The sequence below is a fragment of the Macrosteles quadrilineatus genome, unplaced genomic scaffold (assembly GCF_028750875.1).
Source record: "Macrosteles quadrilineatus isolate MER2022 unplaced genomic scaffold, UCM_ALF_1.0 Scaffold_1__1_contigs__length_201487025, whole genome shotgun sequence".
NCBI lineage: Eukaryota > Metazoa > Arthropoda > Insecta > Hemiptera > Cicadellidae > Macrosteles > Macrosteles quadrilineatus.
Window position 1 is genome coordinate 3,109,233 of NW_026542594.1, and position 27,185 is coordinate 3,136,417.

General features: G+C 35.2%; 1 protein-coding gene across 1 annotated transcript in view; it reads left to right on the top strand.

Annotated features, from left to right (window-relative positions):
* LOC128983671 (uncharacterized) overlaps positions 1-26,418 on the top strand; it is a 36,068-nt gene extending 9,650 nt beyond the window's left edge. The window contains exons 2-6 of the mRNA XM_054403057.1: positions 13,851-14,915; positions 21,242-21,409; positions 22,794-23,090; positions 25,631-25,819; positions 26,314-26,418. Coding sequence (XP_054259032.1) covers positions 13,851-14,915; positions 21,242-21,409; positions 22,794-23,090; positions 25,631-25,819; positions 26,314-26,418 — 1,824 coding nt within the window. The remainder of the gene's footprint in view (positions 1-13,850; positions 14,916-21,241; positions 21,410-22,793; positions 23,091-25,630; positions 25,820-26,313) is intronic.
* Positions 26,419-27,185: the final 767 nt, after the last annotated feature.

A 27,185-nucleotide genomic window follows, 5' to 3' on the forward strand; every position in this document is an offset into this window, starting at 1 on the left:
CAGTGTTGTTTTTATTAAATTTTTCATCTACAATGTCCAAATAAGAGCTATATGTCCTTTGGTTGTCTAGTGTTTTTTTTTTTTTTTTTTATGTATAAATAATAGAATTAATGAAGTAACTAGTGGCTTGTAGGGACATAAGTCCCTAAAAAGCTCAAATGGAAAAGAAATTATTGTAATATTAAATACAATTAAAAAGAGACATGTGTCAGGATAGATATCCCAGTAGGCTACAACATATAGAGCGGAGGCTGGTCTATACCCCCCCTCCCCCCCTGGTGGGAATTTTTGAATTACACATTTTTGTGCTTGTATTGACATGCACTTTAAGGTTTTAGGTGTTTGCCCCTTGTGAATTACAGCATGTTCCGGAAAAACACAAAAATATAATGATAGTTAGAATATATTTATTAAAAAAAAAATTGATTTTCTTTTCCGAGTTCGTTTGGCTCTTCTACCCGACCGATTTTTATGATTGAGGTCTCAAATTGATGGTATTAATGCACAGATTTAACATCAAGCATCTGGATATATTTATCTACAGTCCCACTCGGCTTATACGTAAACAACATTTTCTCCCCATGTATTTCTTTTGGGAGTTAAATTTTGTTTTTCTTTTCCGAGTTGGTTTGGTGCTTCTACCCGACCGATTTTCATTATTGAGGTCTCAAATTGAAGGTATGCACGCACAGATTTCATATTAAGCTTCGGTATATATTTATCTACAGTCCCACTCGGCTTATACGTAAACTAAATTTGCTACCCATGTATTTCTTAAGGGAATTAAATTAGTTTTTTTTTCTTTTCGGAGTTTGTTTGGCTCTTCTACTCGATCGATTTTCATGATTGAGGTCTCAAATTGATAGTATGCACGTATAGATTTTACATCAAGCATCGGCATATATTTATCTACTGTATTACTCGACCAAAAAACATAGATTTGATAATTTTTTGAATTCTTACTTCAATTTAAGTTGTATTTCACCATTTATAGTTATATAATCCTATATATTTTGGTCTAAGAACCTTCAGTAAAATACTGGCTTGCATTTAAGATACTGTATTAGTTATTCAAACTGGACGAGTTTCAAGCAAACATAAAAAACAACACTGAACATCCAAAATAAAATATATTTTTATAAGGCTTTTCTATGATTTAAAATCAATAGCTCCAGTATATTCTTTATGTTTCTTGTATGTTTCAGACTCAAATCAACAAATTATAGGCTTTAATTTGAGCTATTGATCGTTTAAATCAGTTAAGTTTAAGACGTTACACAAACAATCAAAATACCATAAATTTTATTATTTTTCAGATATGATATTTATTTTAACGCTGCGGAGCAGCATGGGTCCTCTAGTGTAGATTATTTGATTTTATTTTATTTTATTAGTTGATTCCTGTGCGTAGGACAAGCCCACAGCTAGTTAGCATTTGAAAATGCAGGTATGGTAAAGTCATCAGATTGTTCTCAACGTGACATGCAAGCACATGAAATGAAACGAAGTACTGTACTTTTGAACAATACTTTAATCTGATTGAAGTTGAAAACCGTGATCAGAATTCCTGGATATTCTGTTAATCATCTGGAAGACCTGTACCCGAATCGGTGGAAGACAATTTACTCAATGTAGAAAATATAGTGAAAGCTGCCTACAAACAGATTAATTGAGATAAGAGCCGAAAGAAATATTTTTGCTGGAGTTTTACTGCTGTCCCAGGAATGTATTATTAGCCTTGAGACGCTGATGGCATACCCGTGCATTGTGGACGTACCCATCAGGTCCAGTACCATGGCCTTAGCCACTGCCGATGGATGTCCAACAAAAAACAGAAAAAGCCAAACTGTTCCATGCTTTGGCGAACAAGGGTGAATAGGTGATGAACCTCCCAAGACTGAAGAATTTATGTATGTAATTGACGGCATGGCTTACTTTTAGGTTCTTAATAATATTCCAGAAACCTCTGGTGAACTAGCAGAGATTGTCTTGAGCCGTTTTCCAATTCAGCAGGATAGACTTTATTACGGATACCTATTTAGATGTATCTATTAAAATAATTGAAAGAGAGAGAAGGGGATATGGAGATACGTTTTAATGAGAGGTCCTAAAACCAAGATTCCACGGGATTGGAAAAACTCCTAGATAATGGCAAAAATAAGGAATAACACTGGTCAACCTGCTACATAATGAATGGGCTCAGCACAAATATGCATATATTCAAACGAGCTTTGATACACGTTTCTAAGGTAATGTAAGGTATTTTTTGGTGATATTTTAAAATCCACCCCCTACCCCCAAACAGGGTTGCTGAGGGTAACTTAAAGACTTTTAAATGGCAACCCATATCAAGTAGCACATTTTTTAAATAGCTTTAAAAAATAAAATTAACGTTGCAAATCCGATTTTGATAAGACAAATTTTCTCTACGAACCTTACGACCTTCTTACGACGAACCGTATACATTCCAGTTAAATTAACGTCTAAAGTTTTTTAATAAAATTTCTTTTATTATGATAGAATCTCTTAAAACCTCTTTCCTAGGTACTCGTTAAACCTAATGTTATTTGATTAGATTTTTATTAAAAATCAATTCAGGCCAGTTAAAATCCGCATAGTCTGCAGGTTTGCTGTAGCGGGGGTATTTTATTCACTTTTTTATTTTCATTGGAAGCCTTTGAATAATACATACTGAAGAAGTCCATAAAAAATATTGCACCAGTAATAATTAATGTAGGCTACCCTTTTGTAATTTAAATAAAACAGTTTTTAAATTTAACAGTTTTTCTTCATTTTCCGGAATATGCTGTAATTTAAAAGAGGCAAACAACTGAAATCTTAATCTGGTAGGTAATACCACCAAAAAAAAGTATAAGTCATAAATTCCCACGGGGGGGGGGGGGGGGGTTTCATACTGGTGGCTCATGGTCTAATATCTTTTGTGTAAAAAAAACAAAAACAGTTTGTTATTTGTTTTTGTTTGCTTTTGTTGATGTTATTTTCAATATAGAATTTTAATGATTCCATAGGTTTTACTGCTAAAGAATAAATATTGGTTTATTAAGGTAGCTTTGGTTATTTGGTTAATGCTGATAAAAAGGCTTCCACCATTGAAATACAGTATTGGAAATTGTCTTCGTCAAATAAGAAAAGGCAAAAAATGGTGTGTTGACATAAACTTAGTTCTTGGTCAAAACCGCTAAATTAGCATCCCTACCCTACCCAGTTATTATTTCTAAGTCTATGCTCATTTTGTAAAGGTTTAACAAAATTAGTCTTAAGTAAAGGCATCCCATTGACAGAACTTAACCTTAAATTTGTTTCTGATGAACATAAAAAAACCACTATTATTAGCCTAGTGTAAGTATATGTGGTGGTAATCCTCCTTAAGGTGCGATTGATTTACATATTCTACAAAAAAAAGGGCCTAATCAACGTTTAATTACTAACTATTTTGCGACTGGTTTGGGTTCCATTACCTAGTTATCGAAACTAATCACGACATAAATACTTTTTGTTAGTTTTAAGAAACGGAAATTACCTCTATGTTCTACTGTTATATATAGATGCTTTCTTTTCTACCGTGCATGCTAGGCTATATTATTTGAACCTTTTTTGCTTGGAGCAATTAACAAAGCAGTACTTAAGTACTTAACCCTCGAGTGTCCCTAGTTTTGGCCTTAATGTTTGCCTATTTTTTGCGCATTTGCAAGGTTTTAATAAAACGGTTCTGAGAAGCTTAAAAACAATGTTAATTGTACTGTTCTATATACCATTTTGTTTGGAAAATCATGGGCTTCAATATTATACATAAAACATAAGAAACATTTGTTTCAAAAAAATTTTGTAGGTAAAAAAAAATATTTTGGAAAATTTTCAAAAAAAAATAAGTTTGCGCTCAATGAAATTGTATAAATTATAGGCCTATAAATATTTGAAAATAGCCACTTTGTTCAGAATTTTATGAGGATTCCAAAAATATAATAATATAAGGAAGTAGATTTGCAAATAAATAAGTTATGGGCAAAAAACAGATTTCGGTACATAGCGTTTAGCTAAGAATGCATAGCCTAACCATAGCTAGGAATCTGGCTGATAATTTACATCAATATCACTACCTACTTCTTCAGGATCATCAACCAGCCCTTCAAAATCACTTAAATCTTCTTATAATGCACCACGTATATCACTACTTTTGATTTTTAACACTAAAACAATGATAAACGTAATAAAACACATCAGTCATCGGTCCGAGGTTAACCAAGCTGTTTACAAATACGCACGTCAGCTGTCTGCTACAATTATGATCGGCTCGAGAAAAAAAAGCCCTTAGAGACAGACCTCGGGAGAAAGCTTAGAATCTGCCAAATAAAACGATACCTAACTCGATCCAGTTCAATCCGATTTTGTCAGTCATAGAGCCTTCGCCGTAAACAGTGTTTGTGAGTCAAAAAATCGTCACAAAACACTACACAAAGTGTGTTATGTGTTGATTTTTCGACACAACACTCGGAGGGTTAGACAATAGACAATAGACAAAGCTTTATTGTACATAACGCCTGATACAATAATCACAAAAGTAATTCCCAAGCTGGTACATGGTCAATTTATATCTAGGTTCCTTAATCTAATTATACCCTGACAAGAGTAAAAACTATTACAATTTATCTTTAAAAAACATCTGAATACGCTTGTAACGTTTGTACGGTTGTATACGTTTGTAATACGCTTTTTGGCTCAAAGTCTCTTTCAGTTTATATGTAAAATTTGATTTTGATAAAGTTCTGTATGAATTAGGTAAATGATTGTAGATTTTTAATCCCATGTAAAGAGGCCCAGTTTCAAATTTTGTGTGCGAATGTTTGGGATATTGAAAAGTTTTGTTATTATTTCTCGTTTGATAGTTATGATTTATTTTATATTTTTCAAAAAAGAAAGAATTTGCATGAACATACTTTGCTATTTCAAATATATAAAGAGAAGGTAATGTTAAAATGGAATGTTTTTTGAAAAAAGGTTTACAGCTTTTTTTTCGGGTTAATTAACAAATACCTGTACGAACCTACTTCATCTTTATTCCCAAATTGTTTTCTAAGATTAACCGTTGAGGTCATTCCACTTCATACAAAATATTGATTAAACACTACAGTAAATCTCAAATATAAATGTTAGTAAATTTAAAAAAAAGTGTGGAATAAATCTTTAACATATGTTTTGAAATCAAAACAAAGAAGATCTTTTTTTAATCTTGAATCGTTTCTTTAATCTTGAAATCAATTTATTTCAACTTTGACATAACTAAAAAGTCTTGATTATTAAGGGTAACGTTATCCCTTTATATAGTTGGTTTTATATAGTACACATTACATTGCAGAATTGACTGGCAAATGAGTACGGTAATCCAAATGTAAGCTTACTTGCTTAATGATAAATCACGATCAGCTGTATTGAAGTAAACACAAATCAGCAGTAAATTCCTTCTAATGCTATTCTTATGGAGAAAATTTTACGTTATTTCTAATTTTGTGTTAAGATTTTGGGAATTTCACTATTTTTCCCGCCGTCACGGGATCAAGACCTTTAATTTGAGCCCTCTCCCGTCGTTCTACGTCGGCTTACGTAATTAATATATAGATAGATTTTTGATAATGTCTGAATCAATCTTTGGTGATATTACATCACTATAGTCCTCGCCACCCTAACTTGAGGCAGCTTAAGGCCGCACGCCGTATATCTAGTGCGGCTTTGGGCTGCCTCAACTTAGGGTGGCGAGGACTATAGATACTTTGTTTTTCTTAATTAAATACCAAGCTGCTTTACATTTATTGCTGCTGTTTTCTATATAAAATGCATTACTTTGAAGTTTTACTTCTTTCACTGATACTTTATATTTATATTTCAAATCATGATGAGCGACATTAATATCTAAATTACATGAATCTTTTATATTATTTTTCAAATAAAACAAATAATTAATTATAGTTAACTTTTTAATGTATACTACAAATAAATAAACATTCAATTGTTTCTAAAAAACTTAACTATTTAAAAAAACTGATAATTTACAAGGAATACTAAATTAGTAAGATGTGTTTATAATGTAAAACAAATTGTAATAAATGTTACCTTAAAAATCCCGCCGCGGACGCGGTACTTTTGGTGTGACATGGCTCGAAGTAAAACGTCCACGGGCGTTTTGCCTCGAGGTAGCGGCGGATGTCGGTGTGGTATGGCCTTAAGGCTACAAAACGTCATGCAATACATAAACAGAAGCTGTGACGTCAATATTCGGTGCCTCAATCGTGAGTAAGAACATACAGTGTGTAAATTAAGTCTTGACACAAATCTGTATTTTAAAAACCGAAATAGATACTGTAGAAATATTATGTTTCTGGCAATAATTGTTAACAAAAGTTCTGCAATTTTTTATGTCAATATTCGGTGCCTCGATTGTGAGTAAGAACATATACAGTGTGTAAATTAAGTCTTGAAACAAGTCTGTATTTTAAATACCCCCGCCGCAGCAAACCTGCCGACTAAGCGAATTTCCATTTGTCTGAATTGATTTTCAGTTAAATATATTTTAATAACATTAGGTTTAACGAGTACCTAGGTTTGCTGCTACAAGGAAACTAATAAAGTGTGTTTTTGAGTAAAATATTGATAGCTTAGTACAAAATAAATAAATTTGCCAAGTTTGATCAAAATATATTCATAAACAAGCAAACTACAACATTTGACAATATTCTCCATAAGAATAACATGGGAATTTTAAATTTACAATTTTTTTTAATTTTCTCCGTTACTAATAATCGAACAAAAATACTTTTATATACTAAATTATTTGTTTTTTTAAGCTCTTTAAAAAGGTCTAAAGAGAAATTGGGAAATTTTGTGTTTTGAGGGTCAAAAGTGAGAAAAACCAATTTTTACCCCATAAAACCCCCCGTAAAGCCCCGTTCCCATGGTCCGATCGTGCTGGTTCGCGAACTCATTCAAGTTTATCCCGCTTTACACCTTTAAACCAAATTTCATCAAAATCGGACAAAAACTACTCAAGTTATCGCGTTCACGGACGTATTTATATATATATATATATATATATATATAAGTCTATATATATATATATATATACATATATAAAAATTTGAACGAATAGTGTTTTTGGCCTCTGGGGACATCAAAATGAAAAAGTAAATCGGTCCCGGGTCTAGGTCTTACCGTGCCACCTACGGTAATAGCTACTTCCCTTTAGGGAAATTCGCTAAAACCGAAATAGATAGAAATATTCTGTCTGTGGCAATAATTGTTAACAAAGAGGTTCTGCAATTTTTTACATCATAAATATTTTTTAACCCCCCTAACAGAGTAGGGGGTGACTTATTTTTTTCAAATAGCAACCCCTATTGAGTGACCCCTCATTTTGCCAAAATGGCAGGTATTCCAAAGTTTAATTTATGTGAAAAAGCACCCATTTTGGAATACCCGCCATTTTGGCTAGAGGTGATAATTCACCTCGGATTTGCGTCATTGTGTTTCTTTTGACAAACCCTTCAAAATGAGGAGTCACTCAATAGAACCTTTGTTAACAATTATTGCCACAAACAGAATATTTCTATCTATTTCGATTTTAAAATACAGATTTGTTTCAAGGCTTAATTTACATACCGTATAATATAACTGAATTACTAAAGCGATTCAATGTGATAACAGTAGGCGTATTTGAGCGGATACGAGAGTTTGAAAACTTTTTTTCCCCAAATATTCATGAAAATTATGACACATGCAACTTGAACCGTGTAAACCCGAAGAAAATTGTTGTATTTTTCCTAGTTCGTTGCAGAAAGTGTAGAAACGTTCTGCTTTGGGGCCTTAGTACAGACACTATCTGATATAATTTGTTAGTGCTTGGAAGAAGATATATTATTATATTTACAGCACTGCTACTAAAGCTGGGTTTTCCTAGGCGCGGAACGGAGAGAGGAACGCGGAGAGCAGAAAAGAGATTAACATGGTGTTCCGCTCCGCTTCTAGGAAAACATTACCATTAAATTACCTAAGACAAGTGGAGTCCGCTCTCCACGTTCCTCTCTCCGCTCTCCACTTCCGCGCTTAGGAAAACCCGGCTTTAGTAGCTCATTGATTTAACAACAGTGCAACTGGAATTTAGATCTAGCTTTGGTGTGTGTTGTTGAGGCCAGCTAACTAAAGTCGTGACCACGTAAGTTTGCAGATGGTGGCAGCCAATCACAAGACATAAGGCTAGTGCGACGTTGCCACATTGCCAGTTGACAACACTAATTAAAATCATACAATTTATTTAAAGTTTGTTAGTACGGTATTCATAACTGTATAAATTAAAACCAGGTTTGTGTTAAATTTAATAGTGTATACATCTTTTTATATCAGACTAGCTGGCCCGACAGACGTCGCCCTGTCCTAATGTGGTTTTATGTCAAATGCTCGTTCATTTTCAAGATGAGCTCGTTCACATTGCTCAATCACGTCCTCCTTGAAGTTTGTTTGTTTCCTACGCTTACTCACCTTTAGGTTGAAATTCGTTCGCTACGCTCACTCACCCTTTGGTTGCAAATTAGCTGTTGTCATAAATAAATTTAAAAAAAATAATAGTGCTGCACCCTGTTGGTGAACCTATTATTTTTGTAATGCTATTGAACATCAAGGCGTATGAAAGAAGGTGTGTGCATAGTGACGTCAGTGCGAGCAAAACGTGTTTTATTTTACCAAATCATATGTTTTCTTGTAATTTTCCAAAGACTTTTGAATGACAATCATTACAAATTAGCATTGAATATGTAACTAACGTTTTATATCCAATATAGTGTTGTATTCAATATTGAATATAGTCATAGTGTTATACAGTATATTCAGTGGTGGTAGTATTAGTATTATAGCATTTTGATAGCAAGTACCTTTTAATTGAAAAACCGTAAAGCAGTAAATATCGTAACTGTGGCTGCCTTAACAGGCAATATATTTTTAGGTGACCACATGCAAATCTATATATTAATTTGAAACAGTTTTTCTTTGTCATAGCTAAATTGAGAGAACGGCTGGGCGTAGAAACTCGGTAGGGGTGTCTAAAGAAAGGTCTTGGTCTGTAGATGAGCCATCAAAAGAGAAACGTGGTAAATTCCCTTGGGGCTCTGCCCCAGTGGCCTTTGAATTCCCATCCCATGTTATTCTTATGGAGGAAAAACTGGGTTTTTGTCCCAGCTAATTTGAGAGAACGGCTGGGCGTAGAGACTTGGTAGGGGTCTCTAAAGAAAGGTCTTGGTCTATAGATGAGCCATCAAAAGAGGAACGAGGTAAATTCCCTTGGGGCTCTGCCCCAGAAGCCTTTAAAGTTGCCTCTTCAAATTTGTTTACCATATGCAAACAAACCATCATGTCTCATCCCATTGTAAATTTTGAAGCACGTTTTTCGTGTCTAGTTCATGTACGCCACACTGGGCACTAGTGTCGACGAAACTTTGTTTCTATTATTTTAGGGTTAATTTCTTGATTTGTGCTTTACTGTTTGGTTATATAACTAGGGGACAAGTTATTGTTTATGATTAGATCGTATTATTTGGTTAAACGAGGTTTTAAATGGCTGTAATAACGGGAAACAAATTGTAAACAAAACACGACCTCTACAGAAAACCGTACAGAATTAACAATAAAATTGTCTTCAGCTGTTCCATAAGGATGAGAAATCTACTAAGGGAGTATGTTTTATCTATGGCATAATTCTACACTACTTTTTAATGAAACAGCTGTTAATATTAAAATTTTAATTTATTGAATTTTTCAAAATGAAGTACAGTATTTGCAATGGGGTTTTCTGATTTTAAAATCGATTTTATTCTGAATCGTGTCATGTTTTGCAATAGCCTATAATGTTCTATTACCAAATCAGTGGAAAATCCTAATATCACAGTAACTCTTTTAATTATTTTTTATGGAGTTAACTTATATCTATTGTATGGCTTGGTTTCTGCCTTTTTTTACCACTTCTTGGAGATTGTACGTAGGTGATATTCTTTGGCGTATTGCATCTGTAGACGAAACTTGGGTTGGTGAAATTATTACAATGGAAAAAAGCGAGAAATCCTGGACAATTTGATATAGGCTAAAAATAATACTGAATTAACAATATGCTACATTTCTTGAGCAATCATTGAAATAACCGATTTGCAAACAATGGAAACATAGAAATAGTCATATAATAATAATGTTTTTTTTTTTCATTTGTAATCGTTATTATAGACAACCTAATGCGGCTATGAGAGGGAAAAATTTTTAGAAACACTAAAAAACAAGATCAGCTTTTTGAGAAAAGATAAGATATTTACAAAAGATTTTGATTATATCTAACTGTTGTGTAGATCGTGAGTATTTCCATAATCTTTGTGAGTCGCCTGTAATGCTTCGCAATTGCTCAAATTCGAGCAACAGGTACACTAGTAGTTTTAAATATAATACCTTTGTTGCAGCTCCTATTTATGTTTTATATAATTGAAAATCTCTCATCTAAGTAGCCTTAGTGGAAAATAAATAGTTACAAATAAATTGACAAGATTGTATTTACATATATTTAACCAAAACAGCACAAAATGACATATAGCTTAAGTTGTAAAGATTTTATAACACTTTAATGACATACACTAAACCCAAGCACTAAACTACTGAACCCGTATGGGAACCCCTCGGACTATGGTTTTTCTTGATAACTTAAAAAATTTACTAGACGCTTACCGAATAGCCTCTCTCGTTTTGTGGGAAATCGCGGCCGCAGCAAACTATCACGAATACAGGACGTCACCGCAATCACAAGAAATCATCACGGCTTTTGCCGCGATACGCAAGTCATCATGAATCTTGCCACGATTGAGATATGATCAGATATATATATATAATATAAATCAGAGTGTTTTAATGATATCAAACATAAAATGTAAGAGCAGCAAAACAAGTACAGTATTATAGTAAAACTATTTATAAATGGTTACCTAAAAAATGTATTGCCTGTTAGACCAGGGCCACACTTGTACAGTTCGGCCAAAACTTCTGTGCGCGCGGACAGGTCGCTAGCCCAACTAGTATTGGGCCCAACTAGTAGTTGGGTGAGTGAGTAGCTAGACACAAATGTTTTCACAAAAGTACCCCCGCCAACACCCTCGCCAAAAACCCGACCAGATCTGGTCGCGCACACAGAAACTTTGTCCGAACTGTAACCAGCGAGTTTGGGTTTTCCGTTTTCACATGCGACCGACATGGAACAGTTTGACCGTGGCCACACTCGTCTAGCCTCGTTCCCACGACGCGAGTTAGGACGAACCCACAGATGGATTTGAGCAAGGGCTCGTATCAAGTATTTACTGCTTTACTGTTTTTCGATTAAATGGTACCATAGATTAAACATACTCGTATGTTTAATCTATGATGGTACTTACTATGAAATGTTTTAGACTACTGCCACATTGTATGACACTACTACATTATATTCAATGTTGAATACAACACAATATTATATATAACAAAATAGTGTTATACACAAATACTAGAAAAAAAAAACATTTGTCTAGTATTTGTGGTGTTATATATTCAATGCTAATTCGTAATGATGAAAAACACAAAAAAAATTACAAGAAAACATATGATTTGGTAAAATAAAACACGTTTTGCTCGCACTGACGTCACTATGCACACACCTTCTTTCATACACCTTGATTGAACATTACAGAATCAAATTGTTTAGTTGAACCAGCTGTTAAGATTCTTTAATTCCATTTAACTATAAGTATTCATAAGGTTAACATGGGAAACTCTAGAGCCACTGGGGCGGAGCCCTTTTGACGGATTTGCACCAAACTTCACACAAACCATCCTTGAATAATGCTTAATAATGCCTGAAAGTTTCATTACAATCTGTCGAGCGGTTTGTGAGTCCATAACGTTCAAATATATATATATATATACAAACTTCCTCTTTTATAAATATAGATTAGTAGAAATTTGTTGTATGATGTGGTTCTGTAGGGGTTGAAATGACTTATACCACTCTGTCTTGACAATATTTTCATGCAACTGCTAGGTAAATTAGTAAAATATTTTTTTATCAAATGAATACAAAATTTAACTTTTATCGACTTAAAGCATAATTTAAGCTACATCAACTGTAGGCCTTATAAATTTATTAATCTTCATCCTCCTAGTCATCTTCTGAGCCTGAAACGGGACGCTCCTTTGTTGCAATTGGCGTATCAACAATCTTGTAGAACTCATGTTTGACCGGGGGCATGTAGGGCAACAAATCTAACATAATCTTGTTTTATTTTGCTCTGTACTGCCCTGACTAGTATACAAAGGCTGGAGTGAAATTGTCTTTAAATGTACTGTAGGCCTATTTCACGTTTTCTTTTTACTGATGTTGATTTCACAAAATTCCATTTCTTAATTTAGGCATTCATTGTATAGCATTTTTAAGGGTATTTCTCTGACAAACCACAGCCACTGATTTAAAAAATCGTGATCTGAAAACTTCAGAAAAACAACAACCTTAACTTTGTTTATCCATACTTTGTGTCACAGTCTATGAAGTGGCAGAGTAGTACAAGCACGGCCGCCTTTAACAATTGGCAACGTCGCAAGTAGGTTTGTTTAGTGTCAGACGTCCCATAAGATAACATGACAGACAGGTGACATCAGCTCATTAATTTGCACTTTATCAATTTAATTTTAAATTTATGAACATAAATTCAATAAAATATTGAAAATAAAACATACGGAATTGAAAACCAAAACAATATAAATTGAAAATAACCAAGCTTTCGTAAATACACTTAAATACCGTTAGCTGCTTTCAAACAAAACAGCTGTTACAACCCTACTTGCGACGTTGCCACTTCGAAGGCCGCGGCCTGGAGTTAAAGGCGGCCTGGGTGGGAACCGGAGTTTTGCCAACGGGTGTCAGGTAGATGGGGGGATGCCTTCGGCCACCTCTTGAAGCGGAGATTTGCCAACGGTGGTGGTGGGAGAAAGAGTGTGACGGAGGGAGGGAGGAGGGAGAGCGATTGTCAAGGTTGTCTACGCTTGGCAGTTATGCGCTTGTCGCAGTGGGTTAGGTTAGGTTAGGTTAAGTTAGGTTAGGTTAGGTTAGGTTAAAAATTCAATACATTTCCTTTCACAGTCAGAGGTGCATAACTCCATTACTTTGAACACAGTCAGCATCCTGCCTGGTTTGTCCACCCCTAGCGGAAGCCACCCTCACGGTCACATGTAATCTCTCTCTCTCCCCCTCTCCCTCTCGCGCAACCCACAACCGTTGGCAAAACTCCGCAGTATGTGGAATTCATGGATGGGGACCCTTTCTACCTGATACCCGTCGGCAAAACTCCTACACTCGGCCTGGGTACTAGTCACTGACTGAACTAATGTTGTTTGCAGCAGTGGTACAAGTCTGACTTGAACCACTGTACTTTAATACTTTACTTAATACTTAATACTTTAATACTTAATACTTTAATACTTTTAAATGAAATTGCCGAAGATACCAGCTGATTGTTTGGGAGAAAAAAAAAATTCCCTCTGAAATCTCCTCTGAAGGTGATTGCAATTGACTTATACCACTTTGCCCACAAATAGAACTAAAAAAGTGTTATCCATTGGTACAAAATACTTGAGTTTAAAAAAAAGACCTTTGCCACTATGGATCTCAAGGGCTCAAATAATCCACCCTTCTACCACTGTTTATGACAGCTATATTGGTCTTTGGGGCTCAAAGTGACGTGGCTTATTATTTTACCGTACTGAATATTTGTTTTCAGGTGTGTATGTCTTTGCAGGAAGGTGGAGGTGAGCCGTCAGCGAGTGAGCCGTTATTAAGTGAGCTTCCATCAAGTAAGCCCTTATTATGTGAGCAGACAGTAAGTGAGCTGCCAGCAACTGAGCCCTTATTATGTGAGCAGACAGCAAATGAGCCATTAGTAGGTGAGCTGCCAGCAAGTGATCCATTATTACGTGAGCAGACAGCAAGTGAGCCATTAGTATGTGAGCAAGCAGCAAGTGAGCCATTAGTATGTGAGCAAACAGAAAGTGAGCCATTATTATGTGAGCAGGCAGCAAATGAGCCATTAGTATCTGAGCTGCCAGCAAGTGAGCCATTAGTATGTGAGCTGCCAGCAACTGAGCCATTAATATGTGAGCTGCCAGCAAATGGGCCATTAATATGTGAGCTGCCAGCAAATGGGCCATTAATATGTGAGCTGCCAGCAAATGGGCCATTAGTATCTGAGCTGCCAGCAAGTGAGCCATTAGTATGTGAGCTGCCAGCAACTGAGCCATTAATATGTGAGCTTCTGCCACCAAATGAACTGTTATCATGTGAGCTGTCAGCAAGTGAGCCATTAGCATGTGAGCTTCCAGCAAATGAGCCATTAGTATCTGAGCTGCCAGCAACTGAGCCATTAATATGTGAGCTTCTGCCACCAAATGAACTGTTATCATGTGAGCTGTCAGCAAGTGAGCCATTAGCATGTGAGCTTCCAGCAAATGGGCCATTAGTATCTGAGCTGCCAGCAAGTGAGCCATTAGTATGTGAGCTGCCAGCAACTGAGCCATTAATATGTGAGCTTCTGCCACCAAATGAACTGTTATCATGTGAGCTGTCAGCAAGTGAGCCATTAGCATGTGAGCTTCCAGCAAATGAGCCATTAGCATGTGAGCTTCCAGCAAATGAGCCGTTGGTATATGGGGGAAAAGAATTAGCTCTACCCACTAGCACCATTTCTCAAAATCATGCAAAAGCTGTGGTAAATAATGCTGTTGATATGTTCAACAATCAAGAAGAAATGGAGATATATATAGAAAGCGCTGAGGTAGAGCCAACTACAGTAGAAGTATTGAGCTTTGTAAGTCACATTTCCAGTTTAAAATTTTATTTATAAAATCTCTTTTAAATTGGTCATTTACAGTAAATTAGTGATTCCCAGTCAGTTAACTAAACTAAAATATGGACCACCAGAGAGTGCAGTTGAGGGTGAAGCCTATTTACCACGTAACATTGAAAGAACCAACAAGGACCGAGCATTTTTTCCAAATCTAATAATTGATAAATAAATGATTACCGGTACATTAATATATTTTAAGTACAATACTATCACGTTTTGCTCTGTTAATTTCTGTAATATATTAATATTATATACTTAGGCTTGACAAATTTGTCTCCACGGTGGAAATTTATACCAGTTGATTTAAAAATATTGTTTAGTAAATTTTAATTACGGTCGCCACAGCCTGCGATGACGGCTGAGTGGTAGTCAACGGCCAATGTTGCAGCGTCGTGCTAGTCTAGTCTTAGTATTGGCTGCTGCCAACTGCATACTCTCGTTGCCCATACTGTAGGAAAAATCAATAAACAACATTTATGTGTATACAACATAACCTTTAGTATAAATGCTTATTAACCCTTTGGGGTTGGATGACTTATTCCATTTAACAAATTTTTCTGTTGTAATTGAATAAATTAGATGTAATTTATTATATTGAAGACTAGCTTGTACCCGCGGCTTTGCCCGCGTAAAATAAAAGTGAAAACTAAAACAAATAAATAACATAAAATAAAATAAAATAATCCTTTTTCTTTTTAATACATTTTTATTTAAACAGAAAATCTTCAATGGAGAACTTGATGATGCTTTATGATGTTTCTGCCTAATTCTGTTACGATCAACCTGGTTCCATTGCACAGTCTTGGTGCTTCTAAATTTCTCATTAGGATCACTGGAGCTCCCGCCTTTACCACCAGCTGGTGTTGTGGTACACCAGCTAATTCCAAAGAGTTTAAAAACTCTTGTGGATAGTTAACAGTATCATCATCTGTGATGGCAGTATCAATTGATCGGTAGACATAGGTGTTGCCGTCTAATCTCTGGATGATTTTATTGTTTAACCTGGAAACTGTTTCATTTTTTGGAGCCAATATTGCTCTTTCACACACCCACTTATCGTTCATGATATTTTTTTGGAGGTCAGGGAAAACTTTGCTAATTAGTTCATCTTCAGAGCTCATAGGGTGACAGAATTAACTTGTTAGAGCAATTTTGCCTTCCGAATCGGTTTTAATTTGATCTTCTCCAATTGTCAATAGATTTTGGGCAAATGTGCCAGCGTCTTCATCATTGAAAAGTTGAACTCACATGTTGGTTCTAAGGTACAATTTTTCTGTCTTGGCCCACAAACAAGATGATTTTAAACACAAATCAATTTCATCTGCGGGGGTTCCTCTCTCAATAACAGGCAATGTTTGCCTAAAATCACCAGCCAACAAAACAACTACACCACCCATCAAAGTCGAGTTGCCCCGAATATCTTGTAGAGTTCTGTCCACTGCTTCCACTGCACGTTTGTGCGACATTGTGCACTCGTCCCACACAACGAGTTTGCACCACTCCAAAATTACACTCCGTTCACTACCTTTACTAATATTACATGTAGGCATTTCTTCCTTTGTTAGGTTAAGAGGCAGTTTAAATACAGAATGTGCAGTGCGTCCCCCAGTTAGTAAAGTTGCAGCTATACCTGATGAAGCAACAGCTATAGCAATAGCAATATTGCCATCTTTTCGAACTTGTGCCAAAATTAAGTTCAATAGAAATGTTTTTCCAGTTCCTCATGGTGCATCAATGAAATAGATACCCCCGTCTTCAGTTTCTACTTTTTGTACTATCTTTATAAATATTTCCCTTTGATCAGGCAATAGCTTGGAGACTGATTCTCGAACTTGAGTTTCTAAATCCACCCTATCGTAGTTGTTAAGTTCTCTTATAACGTCATTACAAAGTTGCTCATCTCTTTGTGGCATAGGTAATCAAAAATCGGATAGTTTCCTCCCTGCTATTGAAGAAACTTCGTCTTCTATTATCTTAAGTCCTTCGTTATGAATGCGGCCTTCTATAAGCTCATCAACCTCTTGAAACATATGGGCTATATCTTCTGTTAGTGCTGTTTTGTATTTATTCCACATCTGAAGGGGATTAGATAGGCCGCAAGTACTGATCATAATAGCAAAAAGTTCTCTGAGTTTTGCTGGTGAGCGACATAGAACCGCTTCTTCCATTGTGTCATCCCAATGATTGTCATGCTCCATCAACCCTAACACCTCACACGCCTCTCTGAATGTTGAATACTCTTGTCCATTCACTTTCTTGAGGTCATTATAAAGCTTGTTGGTCCTCTAACCTTATTTAGAAGCATGTGCAAGCAGAAGCATTCAAAATTACTTACATGCACCGTGTACACTCGGCCCAGAGCATCTCTTGATTTCACTCCCGGCCAGTTCTCGATGGACGTCCCTTGAACACGACGCTTCCACTCTTTTCTAGTTGGGTTCCAAGTGTAGTATTGTGGTGTTTCGGCGTACAATAATGTTTTTGCAAAATTGTCATTTTCACATAAATGGAAAAAATGTGTCAGTGTTGTCTTTGGGGGTGTCGTAATTCCCTCTTCAAAGTTTTGATCCGTATAGTAGACTATTTCACCATTAGGTAAGTGTACTGCCAAGTGCGTGACAGTAGGATGTCTCTCATGAAGTGGCAGTCCCAAAAGACGCCATGCAGCTTCGTTGGCACAATGTTTTCAGGCTCAACGGTGATAACTGCCTGATCGCTCCTTTTATTAATATACTTGCATATGTACTGAATGGCTTTCACTGAACTACAAAACTCTACATTTACATGAGCCTTGAAGATTTTATTTTTAACAGAGGTGAATAGGGGACGATCCAGCCATTGTCAATAATAATCTCTTCTTGTCTACCCCGAATTTTTATAGAGGTAGTGTATCCTCCATCTTCAGGTGCTCTCCTTCTGTTCTCGGGATATCCATTGTCACTTGTCTGTATATCTTTTATTAGAGCTCGGGGGATACTGTTTAGTGCACTTTCTGTTCCTCATACATAGGGACGTTGGATTATGGGACCTACCATGTTCTTAAGCACTATGTTGTGCAGGCACATATATGTTGATGAATCTGGGATTTCAGCGCTTATTATGTCGTCAATATTGTTCGCATGTAATTTTTCTTTGAGCCACAATAATAGGTGTACGTGAGGCAGTCCACGTTTTTTGCCATTCGATACTATACATGAAACATTGTTCCTCGCCATAAATTCTTCCTTTTGTAAGAAGAGACACTAACTTTTGAACTTTAATCTTAAATACAGGGGCTTTAAGATCGTGCCTATCAGTTGGTCTTTGGCCTGGCATAAGCTCCTCTGTAATTTCAACCCAACCAGGATTGCATGTTAAAGTTATAAATAGATCAGGTCGCCCATATTTACGTACATAGGTGAAAGCATCTTGTGTGTACTCATGGAGGTAACGTGGACTATTTACAAAAGAAGATGGAAGGATCACAACTTTCCCCAAATTATTAGGATTCACGTTAGGTTCACCTCTTATAGCATCTTGAAGATGAATGTAATTCTCTGCTCGAAGTTTCTTCTGGTTTAGTGATATAAATCTTAAGCGTTCGCTTTCCACCTTCACATACATATCCACCAAGAATTGGTTAAGCAGTTGCTTACATCGCAGCAGTAGATTAAAATCATTATGATGCACCATAATGTGAAACGCATAAAAATACATACACCATACTCTTTTGTTAGGTGTGTGGCATCCAGTAGCGGGGTTAATTTGTGGAATGTCAAAATGATAACCTTCCTGGCCATTCCAGAAAATTACAGGATACTGGAGAGCGTCATAGAATCTATGAGTATCAGAAACTCGAATCAACGTGTCGTTTCGTTTACGTAGGACAATGTCCCGACTTGTTGTATTTTCACCATCTGCAATTATAACAGCCGCTATTTCGTTGGTAGTAGGTGCGTTGTAGCGCCTTTCATGTTGTCCACGCAAAACCCGATCAGGATGTATTACTAATTTACAACTTTCATCAGGCATGTTCTCAATTGCGGTTTTAAACTCCTGGACCAAAGTGTTGTTTTCATTTAATACCTGTTGAATCTTTTCTATTGTCCTTCTTTGAACACCTGGAACAATCCGACAATGTTCCTCAGTTTCATCGTCCCCCAAAAAATACAGTTGCAAAAACTGAGGCTTGCTGTTTAATTCAGGAAGCAATGATCCGATTCGGTGGTATACTTGTCCTTGAATCGTATATGTTGGATAAAAACCAGGCATTGATACAACTTTATCGGCTTCAAAGGACGTCATGTGAAAGCAAGAGTTGTACTTTCTAATGTTGCTGAGGAATTGACGTGATTCTTCTGTATCATTTATGAAAAGTTCTCTTAATGGTTCTACTGGTTCCACCAACCTTGGAATAGATATCTTACCTTTTGAACAACACATCCCCTCTGGTTCTTCTTTCCACCTCAATGCTCCACAGAAAACACATTCTTTATTCATTCTATCAGTTTTTAGCTGCGAATGGAGGTGGTATTCAAATTCTGCATCATAGTTGAAAGCTGCACATTCAAATCCAGCCCAGATATTTCTTGCTAAAAGCTGACGTCTGCGTGCTGCACTCTCAGCAATTGCTTGTCTACGTGCCTCCCTTTCTTCATTTGTCTCCACAGCTCGCTGTGTGGCTAGATACTGAGAATGTTGTTGCCGTCTAGCTTCAATCTCTTCTAGGGTTTCTGCTGCTCGTTGTAAGACCATATACTGAGCATGTTGCTGTCGTCTATTTTCAATCTCTTCTGGGGTTTCTGTTGCTCGCTGGGTGGCTAGATACTGAGCATGTTGCTGCCGCCTATTTTCAGTCTCTTCTGGAGTTTCTGTTGCTCGCTGGGTGGCTAGATACTGAGCATTTTGCTGCCGCCTATTTTCAGTCTCTTCTGGAGCCTCTAACTGTCTGAGGACTACCTGTCGCTCAGCCTGCTCATGTCTGTGCTGTTCTGCTTGAGGCGATTCCTCTCGAATTCTCGCTAACTTCATCCATCTTGCTCTTTTTGAGCTTTGAGAAAGGTTTGATTTTCTTTTAGACATTTAAGAACACTTAGTTTAACGAAAAACTAAACTGAAAAGCTTCATTTTTACACTTAAAAGTTTAAACAACCAACAGAGAGAAGTTTGGTTAAATATTTGAATGTGTTTAGAATGAGTTTAACTTGCATACAATTAACTCAACTGCAATATTTTAAGTCAATGAACCAAACCACATATATATTTGTTAGTAGTTAATGTATTATTGCAATTCTACTATTTTTAACAGCATTTTTTTTGCGAGTTGGTTGAAATTAGATGTTGTCATAAATACAAAAAAAGTAATAGCACTGCACCCTGTTGGTAAACCTTATAATTGGTTAATGATATTTAATAACATAGAACCAACTTGTGTATTTGAAACAGCTTACAAAATGCTTTTATTCCTTTGAAATATGATTACTTTTATAAGGTTAACATGGGAAACTCCAGAGCCAATGGAGCGGAGCCCGAAAGGACTTTTGAGATAAGAATGCGTCTATATGTTAATCGGGAAAGTGAGCTATCATCACACCAAATTTCAATCCCATCCGACCGGTATTTTTGGCGTTCACTTGTCACAAACATACATCCATACATCCAAACTTTCTCATTTATAATATTAGTAGGATAGTAGTAGGATTAAAAACCACGCTTGTGTAAATCAATAAAGCTTGCTAATAAAGCAAGTGAACAATGACCAATTAGGGCAAAATTTGTTATCAGATTAACAGAAATTTCTATAGAAATCGCAATTTTGCATTGTTTATTTTTATTTGTAACAAAGTAATATCTTTGACTATTATTAATACAACAACTTCTGTATCCAATAGTCAATGGTAATATGTTGCAGCAATCAGCCCTGTTATGATTATGAAATATCTGGTACTGCATATGTTATGAAAAACCAACCGAGAAATATAATAGAACATTTTCTTAGAAAAAAGGAAACAAACTCAATTATTTATTAACTGGGTCAATTGTGGAGATTACGAATTGGTATTATGTCTGTGTTATGGAGACAGCCATATATATTTTTTCCCATTTAATTACTCTAGTAGTTTTAAATAAAAGTTTATAGGAGATGGATTAACCTTAGGTTTTCTTAATTCCTCTTCTTAAAATTTAAAAAATAATATCTGTCGAGTACATTTGAGATTTCACAAAGACAACACAGTTAAATTTTGGTAGCTTTAATAGAAGGCTACAAAATAAATTTTGTTTACATGAACCGTTTTTGTATTTAACAGGAACCAGCCATGAAAAAACAAAAAAGAGAGTCAAATGCTGAAGAATGTAATGTACCATTGGAGAACATTAAGGGAACTAATATAACATCTGGAATGCATGTTCTTCTTGAGATTCCTAAGCCTTCTACACAAGTCGTAATTGAAAAAAATAGCTGCCATATAAAAAGGGTAAGTCAAACATTTTTTATTAGAGTGTGTTATAGGCTTTATTTACTTGTAAGGCCAAATTAAGTATACTACCAAATATTCAATACTACTAAATATTGAAAAGAACTGACATTATACAGTGTGTAAATTAAGTATTGGAACAAATGTGTATTTTTTTAACCTAAATAGATAGAAATATTCTGTTTGTGGCATTGATTTTTAACAAAGGATCCACAGTTTTTACATCAAAAATATTTTTTAACGTCCCTTACAGGGTAGGGGGTATTGGTGACTTATTTTTTTTAAATAGCAACCCCTATTGAGTGACCCCTCATTTCAAAGGCTTTGTCAAAAGAAATATGAATATTGTTTTGTGCACCAACATTTGTTGAAGCACAATTTGCCCTATGCATAATGACAATGACAAAGGACTTAAAATACCTACTTTGTATGGTCGCCATTTAATAAGAAAGTATTAAAGTAGATGAAACTCAATTGCAAATAATTAATTGTTCCTTTGACATTGATATTCTAAACATATTAACTAATACTTTTTCTTTGAAATGGTGACCATACAAAGGTAGGTATTTTAAGCCAAGTATGAATGGAGATGAGTGTAGGATGAGTAGCGTGATCTTGTAGTCGTGTTGGTGACTAAGGCCGGCATATTCCTTAGACACAGCTGTTAATTAATAGCCCATACAGCTAATGGCAACTAAGGGACATACTGTACAGTTTATAGTGGAATCGGAACCACATTTTTGCCTTGGTATTATCAAATTGGTTTAATTATCAGGATAGCACTGCACATAGTTATAGTACTCACTAGTGCGGACATTAATCCACACCAGGGAGTATCACATACACAGTGCAATACAGTAATAATTAATCCTAGTAGCTCGATTACAGGACAACGCAACCGTCCCAGTCTAATATACTGTTGTTTAATTGCAGAGAAACACAGATCTTAAACCATAACTTTAAAGATTTTGTAGCTTATTTTAATGACAAAAATTGATGAAAATGTACAAATAAACACACTGAATTTTTGTAGTTACTAGCTCCTTCTTCAGTTTCTGAAACTTTCATTTATAGACGAAAAGAAACAACAACAGGCTTTGTAGATTTCGGGATTTTAGAGGGGGTTACAAAGTTCCGGATTTAGCCAATTACGCGTACCCGTTCATATAGATTGAATGTCTACATATATGTGTACCACGGTCACATAATACATGTCACTTAATACATATTTTGATTAATAAGTTAATATGATATCTGCCCTTGGTTGTAGATTCATAACAACCGAATTTTAACAATTTTATATAATTTTAATGAGTCATTATAAACAATGGGAATGAATTTAAACAACTTAAGTTCAAAGATGTAATTGATCTTTTTGTTTCAGATGATGGAGATAAATGCTATTGAAGGAAAATTTTGTTCTGTTGATTGGTGCTTTAGTACTAGTATGGTTGATGAATTTATTAAGTTTTATTGTTTCCCATCTCATGACAAAGACCTTTGCAAGCAGTGGATCCGTTATTGTGAAGATGAGTCTCTCTACCAGCTACCACCAAATCAATTACTTTTACGAAAAATTTGTGAAAAACATTTTTCTGACAACTGTTTTATAAAAAAAATATTGAAGAATACTGCTTCCCCAATTCCAGTAACTCCACTTGATGATGAGCTTTTTTTATCAGTAAGTTGTTTAATTAATCGAGCACATTTGGCTTTTAGTGTTTTAGTTGTTACCATTGTCGCACATTGATAATAAATTCCCAAGTTCATTCTTTCTATCAGCGTAACATATCGTCACAACAATAGTTTTTTTCATATTTCTATATACTAAAATGTGAAGAGGGTTTTTGCCCAAGATTTTGAATCATTTAGATATGTTCCTTCTGTAGAAGGAAAGACAATGATGAATGGAGGTAAATGAATGTTGCAATGTTAAAATAATCAAGGCAAAAAGTTATGTTGCACAACTAACAATTGGCACCATACTGTTGAGAATCTCACAGATAGTATCAATGGCTACTCCTTGGGCAAGTTAAATAAGAGATACGTCTTAACTTTTACTTTGTGCCCCTAATATGGACAAAGTATTGTTTTTTAACATTTTCGAGTTGAAGTTACCTATATACAATTTACATCCTCCTGAACCCATAAAGTGGTTTTCAAAGTGATGTGTGTATGTGTGTGTGTGTGTGTGGGTGTGCGCGCGTGTGTGCGATTTGGATGATATTTTGTTTGTGGGTACTAATCCATAATGCTTCCAGGTGTTTTTGATTTGTTTTTAAATTTTAATTTTCAATGGTTATTTTCCCATAAAAATTAATAAAATAAAGCAAACAAAATATAAAATTTTCTCAAAAATGGGCCGAACGATTTTAATTAAAATTTGATATTTCCTTTGACCCTTAACAAGTTGCTACAACCCCCAATGCTGTACTAGTTTTGATTAAAATTTAGTACATTATAGTTCTTTGAACTCTTAGCAAATGGTACAACCTCTTTTGTTTTAAAAATTAAAATTAAAAAGTGTTTGTAACATTGTAACTTAGTGGTATTCCCCATAATAAATCATGATACACCACTGCAGTGTTGTAGCCAGGATTTTGTTTGGGGGGGGGGGGGGGTAAGGAATAGTCTCTCAGGATAGGGGGGTCTGGAGCCCCCCGGAAATTTTTGTATTTCAAGGTGCTAAAATGCAGTTTATGAAATATGTTTCTGAAGGCTGTAATGTAGAGAATAGTTTCAGTGTAATACCACTAAGAGTTACCTTTAGCTGTCTAGAAATCTTTATGAACAAGTTAACAAAACATAATTACTATCCTGACATTATTTTAATATGATAAATCACATTAAAAAAACTTCACTGTTACGAATTCTGAAATACTGTTCTTTAACCCTCCAAGTGTCCATAGTAATGGTATTAATGTCCGCCCATTTATTACACAATTGCAGGGTTTTATTAAAATGTATCTTAGAATCTTAAAAATAATGTAAAGTATACTGTTTTATATATTATTTAGTTTGGGAAATTATGGGTTCAATATAAAACATTACAAAAAAATTTTCAACAATTTTTGTGGGGTTAACATTTCTCAAAAATTATAAAATAAACGAAAAAAATTATGTTTGCGCTCAATAAATTTTTATAATTTATAAGTCTACAAGTATTTTAAAATAGCCACTTTGTTCTAAATTTTTTAAGGATTACAAAAATATAATGAAGTAAATTTGCAAATAAATAAGTTATGGGTGAAAAACAGATTTCATACATTTAGCGTTAGCTAAAAATGCATGGCCTAACCATAGCTAGGAATCTAGCCGACAATGTACATCAATATCACTACCTACTTCTTCAGAATCATCAACCAGCCCTTCAAAATCACTTAAATCTTCTTATAATGCACCATGTATATCACTACTTTTTATTTTTAACACTAAAACAATGATAAACGTAATAAAACACATCAGTCATCGGTGCGAGGTTAACCAAGTTGTTTACAAATACGCACGTCAGCTGTCTGCTACAATATTTTCGGAACTAAAATGAAAAGCGTCTAGAAACAGACATCAGGAGAAAGCTTAGAATCTGCCGAAAACAACGATACCAATCTCGATCCAGTTCAATCTGATTCAGTCAGTCCCAGAGCCTTCGCCGTAAACGATGTTTGTGTGTCGCAAAAGCGACGCATAACACCACGGCGGGTGTGTTGTGCGTCGATTACGCGACGCTTAACACTCGGAGGGTTAACCCTCTATCCGCTATGAGTCGCGATCGCGACTATTTTAACCCTATTTAAAACGCTAAAGTCGCGATCGCGATACCTTTTGCAGCGCGTCACTATTACAGCCAGAAAATCAATAATCGTCGCCCGATTTTAATAGTTTTCATATAGTACTGAAGAGAAACAGTCAGTTTATATTTAGAAGGCAGTCGGCAATCCAAAAACGAATATTATCTGTTTTATAAGTCTTTGGATTTTGTGGATTGTTGCCGTTGGTCAGCTGTCGTCTGCCGGCATTGACTGTTGTCTGTTTTGTTGTTGTGTACGACTGTTTTACAATCCTATATAGTGTTTTTGTTTTATTAGAACATTATAATAGAAAAATTATTTATAAATGAGTGAACTAAGCAATTCTAGTGCTATTCGATATGCGTTGAACGCTTTTGATGACTTAGAAGATCTTGAAAGTGATGCCGACGATCCTGATAGTGACATTGGTCAGAATGGTGTATGTGAAAATTATGAAAGCTCTGATGAATCTCTTCTTGATTTTTCATCTGGAAGTGGGGAAATCTGGAATCCTGGACCTGAAGACTTTGATAGTGATACTTCAATTACTGATGTTGAACAGGCAAGAAATGAAATTTCCAATTGTAGGCCTACCCTATCTCTAGAACTTCCAGCACCTCAGGTGAGTGAGCCTCACAGGCCTAGTAGTACAGGACAGTTATGCAAAAAAAGACCCTAACCTAGAACAAATTAGTTCAAAGGTAAACTCTTCTGGAATGTGTTTGGGACACACTCCTTAACATTTCCTGAGAATTCCCAAAAAATCCCACTTCAGCAAAATCCGCCATCTTAGAAAATGGCGGCGAGACAAATCAAACTTGCAAGGTTTTACGGAAAATGTTATAACTACAGATTTATTCTACTTAAAATAATCGTATGAAGCTCAAACTACTCTAAAGAAAGTTTACTTCAAGAAAATAACACATTTATTGGTATTTCATAGTTTTAATATATAATAATTGTAGCTTAAATACGATTTTTGTTATTTCAAATGTGTCTAGTTCATTTTTTTCTGATTTTACTCCGTTAATACATAAATTAGGTATATACAACCCAGTTAGTAAAATGAAGAGCTTTAAATTTCAAACAATATACATATGACTTTTGTGATATTAGGCCAACAATCACGCCAATAATAAGAGATTGAATGCACCAGTGTGCGCAGCGCGTAGGGCCGTGGCGGCATGGCACCGCGGCCGACCTACAACAATCATCCGCTAACCACTGCCGAATTCGCAGTCAAATATGTGGAAAACGTTGTATGATGTGTAATTTTATACAACAATGCATTTTATGATGAACGATAATATTTGATCACATTCACTAAATACTTCTTATATGATCAATGCTAAGTTTATTGGTTTTTGATCTGCAGGAACCAATTAATTATCAATTATGGTTTTTAAAAAACTTGATGCTAGTGATGTCAATTATACCTTATTACTTGGAATTTTGCAGACATTTATCATTACTTTGTCTTTACTAACCAGTTATGGCAAATGTCCGCAAAAATACTGCTATAATAATTAATTAAAGGGATAATAAGATATTTAATATTTACCTGTAACTATTGTTATGATATATTCTTGACAAAGAATTTTGATTTTATTTACATATTTACAATTGAACAGGTTAATTTTAATGGTCTTAATTTCCCCAAAGTCCCGCAATAATAACGGTACTAATCCATTAGGCTCAGAATTAATGTTCTTTACATACAAATTTTGTTTGATTTTGGATGAATTAAAGCAAAATTCGAGTTTTTTAATGGTTTTTAAAAGACTTGATGCTAGTGATGGCAATTATACCTTATTACTTGGAATTTTGCAGACATTTATTTTACTTTGTTTGTAATAATTGGCTATGGCAAATGTCTGCAAAATTCCTACTATAATAATTAAATAACCTATAATAAGATATTTTAATTGAACAGGGTAATTTATCTTTTCATTGTTAAAGATTTTCATTGTGCCTTGCCGTTAAAAACT